The 15,570-nt window shown below is 46.7% G+C and overlaps 1 protein-coding gene across 1 annotated transcript in view; it reads right to left on the bottom strand.

The window, feature by feature from the left end:
• WDR35 (WD repeat domain 35) overlaps positions 1–4,138 on the bottom strand; it is a 64,601-nt gene extending 60,463 nt beyond the window's left edge. Inside the window, exon 1 of the mRNA XM_018559887.1 lies at positions 3,999–4,138. Within this exon, the coding sequence (XP_018415389.1) occupies positions 3,999–4,022 (24 nt within the window). The 5' untranslated portion in view covers positions 4,023–4,138. The remainder of the gene's footprint in view (positions 1–3,998) is intronic.
• Between the last annotated feature and the right edge of the window lie 11,432 nt (positions 4,139–15,570).

The raw sequence follows: 15,570 nt of genomic DNA, 5'->3' as shown, positions 1-15,570 counted from the left end.
AGCAATGATATATTTTCTGAAAGCAGAGGCCCTGTAGAATCAAAAGATGCCAGTTGCAATTTTTTATGTTGCACAATATTTACGCAAATGTTTATCAAACCAGTATTTGTAGGCTACAATACACTAAAATGAAATTTAGTGCACAGAAACAGAATAAAACACCCAATTATTTGGTAAAATATAAAAGACGGGGTCACGCCGGGTAAATATATACCAAACATGTCAAGCCTTAAAATTGCATTCACCCGTAAAACTGCAAAAAACGACCATAACCAAAACTTCCCATAGGCGACGCTTTAAACGCTTTTACGGCTCATCGGTTTAGTGCTAACAGGGATTAATGGGCCTAGGATTATTGCTCTCACTGCGACGCTGGCGACGATATGCAACATGTGTGGCGCAATTTTAGTTTTTGCACATAGGCGCATTCCGACACGTGCGTGCGTTGTATGTGCGTGCACGTGGGGGGCGGGGGACTTTTTTTTTTTTTTTAAATGCAAAGAAAAAATGTTATCTGCTACTACATTTTTTTTTTCTTTTTTTTACACTCAGCTTTATTGCTATTGCATAGGGGGCTAACAAGCCCGATATGTAATAGCAGATAGGGTGTGACAGGTCCTCTTTATGGAGACATCGGAGGTCTTTCAGACCCCTGTCACCTAGGGACCCCAAAGAAGCTGATGAAGGAGAGATCTGCTACACCAGCTTCTTCTTCTGGCTGTAGGAGCCAGAGAATGTGCGCAGTGACAACGGAAGTGATGTAATGCATATCACTTCCGGGTCCAGTGATCGGAGGAGAGATCAGCGGTTAGAAGTCTGCTGATCTCCCTCCGATCTGTCAGAGGAGACCCTCCACGCCGGTCCCGGGCTCACACGGGGGACAGTGAAGCCCTGAAAGCCGACGCTAGAGTCGGCGGCGGAGGGGACACACACACGCCACAGAACTGTACAAGCGATCCGGTGCCTGTACAGACGCCGGATCTTTTGTATTTACCAGACCTAAAGGGCCTGTTATAGATTTTGTGGGGAACCCCATGCACTTTTTTTTTTTACTTGGGGGGGTTACTTGGGGGGTCCCTCCTAACATTCCTACCAGACCCAAAGGATCTGGTACCAATTGGGGGGAACCTCACGTTTTGTTTTTTTCTCTTCTGCCGACTATATAAAAATTTTTTTAAAAAGGTTTGTTTTTTGTTAGTTTTTTTGTCTAATGTCACTTTGCTGCAACGAACATTCGTCCACCAAAGAAAATTTTGTACAGACTGCCGAATTTCGTCATTTTAGTTTCCAGAAATTTGGATTAGTTTTCATTAGTCATTTCTGTTATTCGGAGATTCGGATACATCCGAATAACGAATCTTTCCTAAACGAATCGCACATGTCTACATAAAAGCGCTCAAAGTATGTAGCACAGACCACTACAGTGAGTTTCAGCATCCCCAGCATCCCTCCAGATGTGACACATGGATAGGTACTAGGGATGAGCTCAAGTTGAGAGACTGAACCTGGTCTGAACCTGCGCTCCCTCAGGCCCATATAGGGCCACCTGACCAGAGCATCCCCCATCCACAGCTGCACATAAACAAAGGGGTGGGGTGCTGACATTACTGACCTTATATGGCTCAATGGCCATATTAGGCCAATGTCATTTACCTTATATAGCCATGTGGCCATATATGGTCAATTATGTCACTGCATCCCGCCCTTTTGCTAACATGCAACTTCTGGCAGGGAATTCCCGGCTGCAGCTGATTGAGAAGAAGCTTCCTTCTTTGTTCGGAGGAGTTCAGGTTTGGACAGAACCTGATCTCGCCCCTAAGGCTGGGCACACACCTTACAACCAGCGCAAGACTTTTGTCTTGCGATGGTTGTAAGGTAATTAAAAAAACGTACGATCTGCCCATCTTGGACAGGCAGATCGTACTTGCGATGATCGCAATGCTGAATGGGCAGTGTGCGCTTGCGCACACCGGCCCGTCCGGCTTTTATCTTACGAACATGTTACACACCCGCCGAAAATCGTACGATGCTCGGCGGGTTTTCGAACATGTTCCTAAGATAAAAGTCGTGCGACCTTACAGTAGCAGAGGTCGCAAGCCTTCCACACACCTTATGATAATCGTACGATCGCGGGATTTCCCGCGATTATGGTGCGATTATCGTAAGCTGTGTGGGCATCTTAACAGTCACACTAGCGGGAAGGCAACTTCAGCAAACTACAAATCGCATTGTGCTTCTTCCGATGGGAGACATGCCTGTGGCTGTCAGAGTCCTGCAGTGCTTCATGGGACTTGCAGTTCCACAACAGTTGGAGTGCCGAGGTTGCCTACTTCTCCCCAATCTGGGCCAGTGTAAGTTTAACACATAGCACTCCTGAAGACCAGCTTTAATGAAAAACAAAATTCAGGTCTATCAGATGGATAGCCCAACAGCCAAATGATAGGACGCACGTGGCAGGCTGGCAACGCTGCTGCTATATGCGAGGCAGAGGCTTAGCATTGTCAGCCTGCAAAAGGAAGTGCTGTCACTGGCAGGAAATCCAGGTAAGAAAGCACAACAGTGTCACACCAAAGGACTGTACACGGTGAGACATGAGCCCTGGAAGGTAGATGTGTGGTGTATCTGGGACGGATCGGGGGATCTGCGTCCATGTGACAGTCCCGTGCAATGATCTCTGTGTGTATGGACTATGAACAATCATAGCGGCAGATCACAGGCGATTAGCTCTCGGTACTCGCCGATACGGAGTACCAATATTGGTGCTTCCGCTGGCATGGAGTGGACTTCCCGAGCAATCAGGAAGCCGGAAGGTGGGTAAGGACATGCCACCTGGCTTCCTGATTGCCCAGGAAGCCGGCTCCATGTTGTTTGGCCGGCTCGATTGTGATTGACCGGGAAACCGGCTTCCCAGCCAATCATAATCGAGCCGGCTTCCCGGCCAATCAGGAACCTGAGCGTTGAGTAATGACCCGCCCCTAGCTTCCTGATTGGCCAGGAAGCAGGCTCCATGCTGATTGGCAGAAAGCTGGCTTCCCGGCCAATCAGCATGGAGCTGGCTTCCCAATCAGGAAGCTGGGAGGCGGGTCATTACTCGCCGCCCAGCTTCTGGATTGCTCGGGAAGCTGGCTCCATGTTCCCCAATGACACTGCCAGTTCCTTTGACCGGAAGTTCCGGTATCGGGGAAGGTGTCGGAGCATTTGGGCGAGTACTTGCCCAAATACTCGGTATCAGTACCGATACTAGTATCGGTATCGGTGCATCCCTAGTTTTAATTCTTGCTGATAGGGCAGAAATTAACCCGGAGTTTCTGATCACTACAACAAAGGCTAGAAGAAGGCCGACCTCATGACTACCACCACATGTACAGACACATAGAAGAGTGATGGCAGAAGTGGTCCATCACATCCTCCTCCAGGGAATATCTGCATGCAGGATGTCCAATCGTTCCCTGGTAAAGATGAACTACAGACATCTATCAAAGAAAGGAATGCAGCCCCGTGTTCATTACATTTGCAACCGGTATCAACCTCTTGCAGTACTTTTACAGCAGAGCTCAGACTGGGGAAAGGAGCAAACAGCACAAGTGGCCATTCAGCTGTGCTGCAGTACAAGGAGCATGCTGAATGGAGGAGGGAGCAGAATGACAGAGAGATGATCTCATAGGTCTGCTGCTGCTCCTTTCACGGTCCAGTCACAGGCTGGAGAAGGGACTAGACCTGTGAGTGTGGCCGGGCTGCAGCAGTGAAAAAAAAATCAGGTCTCCTGTGTAAATCTGAGAACTGGATAGAAAGAAGTACAGATGGTTCAGCAGGTTAATCAGCTCTCCTGTATGTATTTCAGATGTGTGTTTATGTCTGTCTGGAGTTCAGCTTTAATTGATCACATCCCCCCTCCCCCCATGCATGGCCATCCTTGTTTACATACTGTCCCTATATATCCCCCTCCCCCCACACCACCAATCAGATCAGACACCAAGCGATGGCAGCCAGCTCCTCACCTTCTTGCTCAGGTAGATGAACATTGTTGTATCTCTGGGCCAGCAGTTACACGGCCCTCTGTCAATGGAGCTCCCAGAACTACAAAATCCTATCCCAGGGTAACCAAGAAGCCGAGTCCTCCCGTCTCTAGGTAACCAAGATACTGCCCGTCTCCCGTACGTCACTTCCGGTGTACACTAGACCTGAACGAGCGTATCTCAAACTCAGCGAGTCACCTGGGACCAATAAACACTAGAGCCTGAAGTGTGGCAGTAAAATGTCGCTTCTAGCAGTAGGAGGGCGGCCATATTGCCGGTGATCAAGCATTCACTCCCACGTTGGCAGTCTCCAACAAAATGGACAAATATATGCGGACATAATACCAGTGGTTTGCTCTGTGTTCAACAGATGTGGATTCTGTTTTTCAGATGGAACCTGGGCCTGATTTCCAGGGGGAGTCCAAGTTCTCTAGAGATACTCCTGTCAGTTATAATTACAATTGTACCGTTATGACCACATTCTGTATGATTTTCATAAACATTGTTGCTTTAGTATAGGATAGGACTGTGGACCTTTTGACTTTAGAACTTGAGAAAGAGGGATGTTCTGACATAGATAACATGCAGCGCATGCGGCGAGGGCTCAAGAGTTGGAAAATGTGGACATGGCTACATTGCGCTAAATATTGGCCGTGTCTAAATATTCTGGGGGAAATTTATCAAAACTGAAGCAGACAAAATCTGAATCAGTAGCCCATGGCATCCAACCAATCAGCTTCTATCTTTCACTTTCAAGGTTAACTGAACAAACTGAAGAGAGAAGCTGATTGGTTACTATGGCCGGTTGCTCCAGATTCTGTCTGCTCCGGTTTGAATAAATTCCCCCCTCAGTCTATTAAGTGCTCATGCACATTGGGGCATACAGTGTAAAAATGTGCTTTTATTTCTATGCCCACCTGGTGCGTGCAGCTGCCCATAGACATGAATGGCTCTTCGCCTGAATACGCAGGTGCTTACATTCTGCTGATACATCTGTATGGTATACGCAGGTTAACACCCATGCACAGCAATTCATGTCTGTGGGCAGCTCTACGTATCAGTTAGGGTTGCCACCTTTTCTTCAAGCGAAACCCGAACACTCTAGCGTGGCTATTTTTTATTTTTGGACAATGCCTCATGGGGCTTATAGTTTCAATACAGCTGAAGGGCCAAGATTGGCCACCCCTGATGTACACTATGGGGTTTATTTATAAGAGTATACGCTGGCAGACATCCCAACTCTCCCGCACGGTCCGGGAGGCTCCCGCTATTAGCGGCTCCCGGCCGCCCGGGAGAGAAACACTTTCTCCCGGAAAGGTTTACTCTGCTCGATCTAGCAGAGTAAACCTTTCCCTGCGATCGATTTTTTTTTTCTTTTCTGACATCGGGAGCCGCGGCATGCCGTCAGTCAGAAAAAAAAAAAAGGCATAGGAATGCATAGCTAGATTCCTATTGGCTATTGCACTTTGCAATAGCCAATATCAAACTAACTAATGCACCCGCCCTCTGCTGCTGTCAATCAGCAGAGGGGGACCTGAAGTTTTCTATCAGGTCCTCTTCTATGCCTTTTTCTATCAGGTCCTCCTATGCCTTTTTTTTTATTATTCTGACGACAGCAACTGTCAGAATTCTAAAAACCCTGCAGATAGCAAATAAGCTATTGCTTCCTGTGCTATCGGCCATCATTTCAGGGGGGTGCTCTCTCCCAGCCCCCCTTAACCCCGCTCCGCGGATGGGGGGGGAGGGCACCTCCCTGAAATGAGAGGGACACCTCCCTGAAATTGCTTCTTTCAGGTTGGGATCCCTGCTAGGGTTGCCACCTGTCCAGGATTCACCGGGACTGTCCGGGTTTTGGATGCCGTGTCCGGGTTTCATGGCAGCTGAAACCCGGACATAAGATGTCAGGCAGACAGGGGCAACCAAAATTAAGATAGGGGCTACTGGGCCCTGCACTTAAAATAGTCTTGACTGTGATATTTACATATTAATGGGTGATGCTAGTTACATATGAATGAGCCGCGGCTCATTCTCCCCATAAAATTTCTGTGCATCACTAGAGTGTTCGTTGGTTTGGTCCATCGAGTCAGCTGTCGCTGGAAGAAAAGGTGGCAACCCTAATCCCTGCGCTGGGTGGATGCCCTGACAAGCATAGGAAATTGCTACTCATCAGTGCCACCTAGAGGCGCCAGCAACGTGCAGATGGCATCCACTCAGCTATACGCCGGGCAAAAGTTTTATAAATGAACCCCCAAGTGTAAAATATCAATGCATGCACAAGGCTGTCCCTACCTTATTCACCAGCTGAGGTGGCTATGAGAGGAGGGCCGAGCTGTCAGTCAGGCAGGTGGTAGCAGCGGGTAGCCAAGCTCTGCTTTCAACCCCCTCCCCCCCCCCCCCAATGAGATGCTGCTTCATTATGGGGACGGACCTGTGCATGTAAAATGAAAGGTACTGCATTGTGCCAATGCACATAACATGCATTGCCGTGTATTATGTAACATTGGTGTCACGTGGGGGGTGTGGCCCACACCCGGGTGACACCATTGGAGGGGTGACACCAAAATGACTGACAGTCATTTTGGTGTCACCCCCTCTGAAAGTCGAACACTCGGTCATGGACTTTCGGAAGAGAGGAGGGGACCCGGCGGCATACCTCATCCCGCCAGGTGACTGTCTCCTCCTTTCTCTCAAAATGCACCATGTGCACAAGCCCTAAGGCCGCTGTCGGTTTACATCTGATTCCCCATAGACCAACATGGGGACGGACACGGATGTCAGAGCGGTAACATCCAATCCATACCGCTCCGATCAAGAGGGGATCCGTGCACAGATCCTGATCGGTCCTCTCTCTCTCATCAATAAGATCGCCGTGTATGTGCAATGACGTCAACACACACGCGCATGGTGACGTCGCTCGCATGCGTGATGATGTCACAACGGGGTGTCACCCGGTAACCGCTCCAGGTGACATCCGGCCTTGGGACGCCCCTGTTATGTAATGCATGCAGGACGTTGCGGGACATTAGTTCCACTATAATGTCAAGTGTTACATAAAAGATCAAAAGATCTTACAATAAAAACGTAGTAAAAAAAATTGCAGTGTGTGTTCCTCCAAATTCTGCTTATTCCACTCTTTATCGGTCATAAAATAGTTTGGTTTCTGCTGCCATGAAACCCGAACACAACATTCAAAACCCGAACTGTCCGGGTGAATCCTGGACAGGTGGCAACCCTAGTGGGAAGCTCCCCTGGATGTCAGCTGGAGAAAGGTGAGAAGGTCACAACAGTCTGTGTTTATATAACCCTCTTCAGCCAATCAGCAGCTTTTCCCGCCTAAAATAAGGTAATTGCCATGGCCAATCCTGTCAGGAGAGAACAAAAAAGAGCGGGAAAAGCAGCAGAGGGAAAGGGGGGAGAACAAAATGGTTGCTGTCCCCCTGGCATTCATAGTATAGAGGTCAGAGACATGCAAATGAGCACCTCCTGCATGTCAGCTAATGTGCCACAGCCACTTAAAGGAGTAAAGTGAATCTCTCTGCAGCACTGGAGGAGCAAGGTCGTCCTGCCGCCTTAATGTTAACCTGTGTGGGCAGAAATCTTCAGATCTGACATGATGTCCCATTTAATACCTCTGCAGGAGTGTCACAAACAAAATATGAGCATATACTGTATGTCACAACCTTTTCCTCACTGCAGCCGTTTAACAACACCAAATCTTTGTCGACATAGGACTGCAGGGATAAAGTATAAATATGTACTGACCTCGTCCCTGGCATGGCTGCAGGGGTGATAAGTCCACCCCTAGTACTGTGCGCGGCTGCATACAAGCAGGAACAGCAGGGCCCCATGGCTGCCCTGTCAGCCTGTTTCGGGTCTCAGCTGCCATGAAACCCGGACACAGAATTGAACACCCGGACTGTCTGGGTGAATCCCAGACAGGTGGCAACCCTAGCATCAGCTGGGCTTCCTGAGCAGGAAAGAAAAAGCGCATATTTTTACATTGTATACCCCAGTGCGCCATTGCACGAGCCCTAAGGCCCCTTTCACATGGAACCTGATTTCACATTTTTGGGGGGAGAATGACTCACGGCTTATTCATATGTAAATAGCGCCACAGCATCAGGTCTGCCTGTCAGTTTGCCAGGTGGACCTAATAGGATGCCCAACGTAAGTCTATGGGCAACGAGGTCTAATCAGATGGGCGTCCGCTTAACCCCGGTTACTAGGGTTGCCACCTGTCTAGGATTCACCCGGACAGTCCAGGTTTTAAATGCTGTGGCGCTATTTACATATGAATAAGCCGCGAGTCATTCACCCCCAAAAAATTATATGCGTCGCTAGAGTGTTCAGGTTTCAATGGCAGAAAAGGTGGGAACCCTACTAGTTACCTCCGACCAGGGGCGTATCTGCCGCGAGTGGGGGGGGCGTTGCTGTTTTGCCTAGGGAAGCAGCATTTGTAAATAAATACACCGCTGCCTCCGACTCCGGCCAGGTCCGGTAAAGCAAATGGAACAGTCTTCCATTTTAATAGACCTGATCAAGCCGGATCGGGGGTAATCTGATGTAACGGACACATGTTTGTTTACATGAGATTCCCCATAGACCAACATGGGGTCCGGTCATTTCAGTTTTTTACTCCACAAGATGGAAAAAAACTGGACGGACACGGATGTCACAGCGGTAACATCTAATCCATACCACTCCGATCAAGAGGGGATCCGTGCATAGATCCTGATTTGTCCGTGTGAAAAGGACATAACAGTATACACTCATGTCTGTGAAGGTTCTCATTCATCCAGGTCATGGTATATCTGTAAAAAATAGCTGGTTGGATGACCAGTGAAACGTCTTCAAGAAAAATACAGCAAGTCCAGCTGCCTTGACTTATTTTTTTACAGATATAGTATACACTCCTATTCCTATTTATGTTTTAGCATTGCAGTGTATTAATGGATGTGACATAATGTGTGTTAGTGCGCTGCCCATTCATTTTGGCTAACCCCAATGCTGGGAAAATGAACATGCACCATTTTGGTTATATGACTTGCTTTGCTCGCTGCTGTACTCTACTAGTGCACACTTTTTACTTGAAATTATCTTGTTTCACAGTGTGGCAGTTTTGGACACCAGCAGGGGGCGCCCTTGGCCTGTCTCATGTTTTTTTAGTTGCACCTAGCATCTCTCTCCTGCAGGTGGTAAAATACCAAGTAGTAATGATCTGCAGCAGAGCCGTGTCCCCCGATAAACGCAGGGAAGAGTATTTTATGTTAAGTGCACAATATCCTTTGTTTGCAGTTCACCAATCTGTGTCCACAGTAGTGGGCAGATAGTGCAGCTGTATGTATCCAGGTCATAAAGACGTCACCAACACCTCAGCAGAGTCTTCAATAATCCAAAAGTCTTATTGCAGATGCAAAAACCAACATTTAAGGGCCTCACAGTGCTCCTTTATTAAAATACATCTAAACCCAAAAACAGAAATTTCATATGTTGCAGCTTAACAATCTTTAGATGTGGCGGCTGCATTAGTTTTCTTTTTTTTGGCTTTTTCACTTTGTCACCTGGTGATTCTGCCAGTAACACATTGACACATTTCTGGCACTTCGTTCCCTGCCCTGCAATCAGTGACACACAGCGTTTCATGTGTCAGCTGTCACAAGCGGAGCTGTACAGAAGACAGAGCACAATGCTGCGCTGTATGTTTTGTATTGGAGGGCAGGCTCATAAAGAGAGCCTGTCACCTCCGAATTATATCACATAGGGGCTTGTTATCCCTTGTGTGGTATCAATAAAGTTAAATGATTTTTTTTTTTAAATGACACAAAATAATAAAATAAAAATGTAAAAAAAATATTTAAAAAAAATACAAGAATACAACATTAAATAACAATTTTAAAATTAAAAAGTGATAAAAATGTAAAAAAAATAAAATAAAAAGTGATGAAAAAATAATAAAATAAATACAAATTAAAAACTAGATGTTTTCTGTTAGGACTGTCAATGTCGTATGAATCGCTAGTGTAACACAGGTCTTAAAGCGGTAGTAAACCGCCAACATAAAGATTGCAATTTAGTGCCCCCCGTGTTCAGCCTCTTGATTTGGCTGGGATGAAGTGACTCCTGCACATGGGAGGTCCTCCTTGAGGGCCAGTGCACACCCAGGCGATTTATTGCACGGTTTGAGTCGCGTAATATCGCCCAAAACATAGATTCGCATTGAAGTCAATGGAGGCTGTTCACACCGTGACCGAAATCGTCTGTCGCGTGAAAAGGTGCAGGAGCTATTTTCGGGCGGTTGTCACGCGATTTGGGTCCCATAGACATCTCTATGTATTGAAAACCACACGATCAAAAAGTCGCGTGTGAACCTAGCCTTAAGCAGAGGACCTTGCTGAGTTTGGGCATTGCTCAAACGCTGCCAAACAGGAAGGCAGCATTGATGGCAAAAGAGACATCAAGGGTCTCCTCCATCATAAAAGTTCTACCTGTCAGAGTCTCAATAGAAAATGGAGTCTGTTTTTAGGTTGATCTTCGGTCTGATGAAAGTACTACCCTTACAGCGGGACCCCCTTCACACTGCAAGGGTTAAATGCTCATTTTGTCAATATATAGAGAGGAATAAACACAATGCATATTTTATTCCTCGTTCCCCCCTTGGCAATTGGTGATCTCCTCTGCCTTCCAGCCAGTGGCGTAACAACCGGGGGTGCAGCAGGGGCGCGGGCCCCGGGCGAAAAGTGAAGGGGGGGCGCCGGCCGAAAATGGCACTTTCGGCTAAATGCCGAAAGTGACATTTTCCTGCCGTTTTGTCGGCGCGGCCGTGATTCCTTTCATCCCCGCTGGGACACAGAGCAGTGCCCAGCAGGGATGAAAGGAATCAGAGAGAAAATGACAGCCGGCCGAGCGCTGCGGGACGAGCGCTGTGAGCGGCCGGTGTCTTTCCTCCCACACCGCTCGGCCGCCTATCACAGTGCAGCAGAGCGGTGTGGGGGCGGAGACAGCCAGCGCTGTCACAGGAGGCTGGGCTCTCCTCTTGCAGCCTCCTATGACAGTGTGTGTCAGAGAGGAGAACGGGTACAAGCACTCAGTGATCAGTGATCGCTGAGTGTTTGTACATAATTGAGGACCTGGTATGTATACTATATCCTCAATTATGAATGAATGGGAGTGATCTACATCTCCTCCTGTTCATTCATAATTGTAGTTATAGTAAACATACCATGTTATCAATGAACAGGAACACTCATAAAGGATTCCTGTTCATTGATAACAGGGGACACAGAAAAAGAGATTGAGGACTCTGTGTCCTCAATCTCTTTTTCTATTTTTAAAGGGAAATATCAGGGGTCTGTTTAGACCCCCAATATTTCCCCGAAGCCCCTAAAAGTAAAGTAAAAAATAAAAATATTTAATAAAAAATTAATTAATAAATAAAAATTGATTTTAAAAAATGAAAAGTTTCAAAAAAAATAAAATATTAAAATTTGAAAAATTAAAATAAAAACATGTGTGTGTGGGGGGGAGGTGCAGGGTACAGTTCCAGTGGTTGTTTATATAATGGGGGGGGGGGCGAAAAAAAATTCTGCCCCGGGCACCCAGAACTCTGGTTACGCCACTGCTTCCAGCTCTCCCAGGATGTGAGCGGGCCTCAGAGCCCTTATGTACAATGCAGGTTCGCTGATTCTGCATTGTGTGTGATGACGTCTGAGCACTGTGATTAGCTGAGGAATGGCTTTGGTAGGGCCAATCTGAAGAATAGAAGGAAGCCTGCGGGAGCGAGGAATAATGTATGTATTTCACCTTATTCTATTCCCAATACCAAAACAAGCATTGAACTCTTGCAGTGCATAGGGAGAGGCTGCAAGGGGAATTCTTTCTACTGTCCTAAATTGGTCTTTAATGATCCTGTACAGCTGAGGTCCTTCTTGTCCCTATTCATTTATGTTCTGTTCCCTGTACTGTTTCTAGGTCCAGGATACCCTGTTGTTGTAAACTGGTGCCTACAATGGAGCTGCAGTTACAAGATGAAGCTGTGCTGCTGCTTTGCCGTTCTTCATCATTGGTTCATCCAGTTTCATCATCCACCTCTCAGATTTTATGTATTTAAAAGGGAACTATGGGGGTAACTTTTGTATCCCATAGTTCTCTTCAGGGTCACAGGAGGACATATAATAACCTCCCTCCTGTGACCCAAAACTCAGTATATAACGAGTTATAGCTCACTATATACTGCTGCAGCCGGGACGGATACCAATAATACTGTTGAGATCCACCCAGCTGGCTGATTGACAGCGGGCTCTGCCTGTCTAGAATGTGTACGAAGAAAAATCAAATCTTGATTTCCAAAGTATCCCATTGGAATCTTTTGTTTCATATTTAGATCCAGACAGAATAATTTGCAGTTGGGAGCTCACTGTTTAATATGAGCAACAATATTTATTTCTATATAACACTTTTCATACATAAACATTAGGGACGCACCGATACCGATACTAGTACCAGTGTCACTGCCAATGCCGAGTATTTGGGCGAGTACTCGATGCCTAGCCCGATACTTCCTGTATCACGAAGCCGGCTCCATGCTTTCTCATTACATAGTGACGAGAAGCATGGGGACGGCTTCCCTGCTAATCGGGAAGCCCGGTGGCGAGTCTTTACACGCCGCCTGGCTTCCTTAATGGGACTTCCGGTATCGGTAACGGCGAGTATCGAAAAAAAACTCCTTGATACCGAAATACCGGTATCAGTGCATCAATAATAAACATCACTCATAATCAGTGAAAGAATTAGGTCCCAAAACCTAATTTCTGTCATGGGACTGCTCCATAAAATGTACTTATAGCAGAGTGTCCAGCATGGTGTGTCAGGCAACCCATTTAAAATGAATAGACTGCAACATACCTCAAAACATGTCACTGTGCATTGTGCTGTGGTACCTTGCAGTTCTTATGCGTTTTGGAGGTTCAAGATAAATGGCACCACAGCCCACCAGTACATGTAAGTTGTGTGAATGGGCCCATCATAGGTGGAGTGATGGAGCCATTCCTCAGATAAGGGGTTTCATCTTGGAATATGGTCGTGAAATGCATTAAGGCCCAACTTTTTGAGCTTCTGATTCTTAATTGAAATGTAAGGAATACTGGACCACGTTTTAGTTGTTAACCACCCCCTGCCCCCAAATCCCTGAATATCAGGTTTCACCAGCGGGTGGTGCTGCAGGAAGGGTTGTCACCCGTCACCCATCCCAGATTTCAATGTAACAAACTGCACCCAATATGGATTTCATACGGGATGCAGTTAGCACATATTTAATGGCGCCTTGCAGAGCATTTCCATGGTAAAGGCAGACATGGCATCGTTCATTGCTACAGTGCTGTCGGCCAATTCACCAACACCATGAAAATACATGATGCTGATCCGGGGGGGAAGTGATGTGAAGGGTGGCGGCTCCTGATGTATTGGAGTGGACTCTTTCTTGAATGGGTCTCCAAATGTGAAATGGGGGATAGTGGTGTGAACGGGGGACTCCAATGTGAAGAGGGCTCCTGATGTAAAGGGGGGAGTCTTACCATCAATGATCAAACCTGGATTTTAAGATGAAGGTTAATTCCGGGTTCGTTTCTCAAGCCCATTTTTATCTGTCCACACCTCTAGGCATGAACGCAACATCACTACACCATCACCGAGATCCTACCACTCTTGGTTCCAAGGGGAATTTATCAAAAGTGAAGCAGAAGAATCTGGAGCAGTTGCCTATGGCATCCAATCAGCTTCTCTCTTCAGTTTGTTGAGATAAGATTTGAAAATGAAATAGAGAAGCTGATTGGTTGCCATGCACAGCTGCTCCAGATTTTGTCTTCTCCAGTGTTGATAAATTCCCCTCATTGTCTTGTCATTAGGTTTGACCAAATTAAAGTGCACTTGCTGCCTATAACAGTGGAAACAGCTATTTTGTAGGTGAACCAGAGGCACTATAGATATCATTAATACCCATTATAACTATTACATCATACATTCAGTGCATAGGGTCCATTGACATCATTTTGGGAATATAATACAAAATGATTCCTAGAACAAAAAGGCTTCTCCCAGTTTGTCTAGGATACATGAGCAGGCTACAGCACTTCTTCTTGTTTTCATTCACCGAAATCCATATACTTTATTTATTGAGACAAGGATAATAGAAGCACAGTAAGAAGACAAAAACTAAAATCGGCAACATCTTAAAATTGTTGTAAACCTCAACTGGATGACACTTAACTGACTCTGTATTATAAAACATGTCATGTTTTACCACAGGCCGCTGGCATCCTAGCAACCAATCAGGCTCGGCCGTAGAATGTCACTGGTTGCTAGGAAGCTGATAACCCCAATGCCGCTAGCATCCTAGCAACCAATGAAGCTCGGCTGCACAGAATCCTTGGGATCTATGTACAAGTCAGGCTTTGCTACAAATGTATGTACATGTTTCTGACATGTACATGAATCTGTCACATTCACCGACATTTGTCACTATAAATGCCAGGGATTGTGTCCATTTGGCTTTGCAGCCGGGGCTGGATTTATACTTCCTGCCAACCTTGGTCTACTGTCTTGGGGGTCACCCCTTCCACCTTCTACCACCAATTAACTAGCCATCCTTAGTATCGCAATAACAAGATCAGATGCCATATGAAAAGCTGGATGTGGGGGATCCTGTGTTATCCCGCCCTGAGGAAAGAACTGTGTCTCATTGAAATGAAGGCTTCCCTAGAATGGTCATTCCCAGCTAAAGATGAGCAGAGAGCTGGAAGCAGTGCGAATGGACAAATGGGGACAGTCTATGGAAAGAACCCCACCCTATAGAGGAAATGTGGCCAGAACAGTATAATCCAGCCTTGCTACAAAGACAAATGTTGTGGGGGCTTCCTTTCAAATATCCAGACAACCACAAACATAAAGTAACATTTAAAGCAAAGGTTTAACAAAGTATTTACAAGCTTATTTGATATTGGTAGATAGAAAGTTGCAAAGTACAGTATCCCAAAGCAACCTTTTAGGATAATTTTTTCTGTGTCCTGACGCCAGTAAAATGTAATCTGATTTCTTGCTGCATTTAAAGCCCATCTGCGGGCAAACCAAAAGCTACCACTGCAGTGGGGCTACCTCCGCACTGCAAGGGTTAAAGGAGAACTATGGGGTTAAGGCTTTTCCCCATAGTTCTCCTTAGGGTAATGGGAGGACACAAACTAGCGTCCTCCCGTCACCCTAAGCTCAGTATACGCGAGCTACAGCTCGCCGTATACTGAGACGCCACAGCTGAAGCGGATCCCGACAATTATGTCTGGATCCGCCCAGCTGCGTGACTGGCAGATGGCTCTGCCTATCTAGAGGCAGAGCCAGCTGTACCCGCCCCCTCCCCTGTCCGTTCTGCCAGTCAGCGCTGGCGAATCGGAGCGGCGAGGGGGGAATCCAGCCCCTCCCCTGTCACGGCAGAGAGCTGTGACAGGATCGAGAGGTGAGCGAACGCCGGTATGTGTTCCCTCACCTCCCGATCTACTGAGCCGACCTGTGA

This window comes from Nanorana parkeri, unplaced genomic scaffold, assembly GCF_000935625.1.
Source record: "Nanorana parkeri isolate BGI_ZX_2015 unplaced genomic scaffold, ASM93562v1 scaffold419, whole genome shotgun sequence".
Lineage (NCBI taxonomy): Eukaryota > Metazoa > Chordata > Amphibia > Anura > Dicroglossidae > Nanorana > Nanorana parkeri.
Note: the sequence above shows the minus strand (reverse complement) of the source record. Positions and strands in the feature narration are given on the sequence as shown.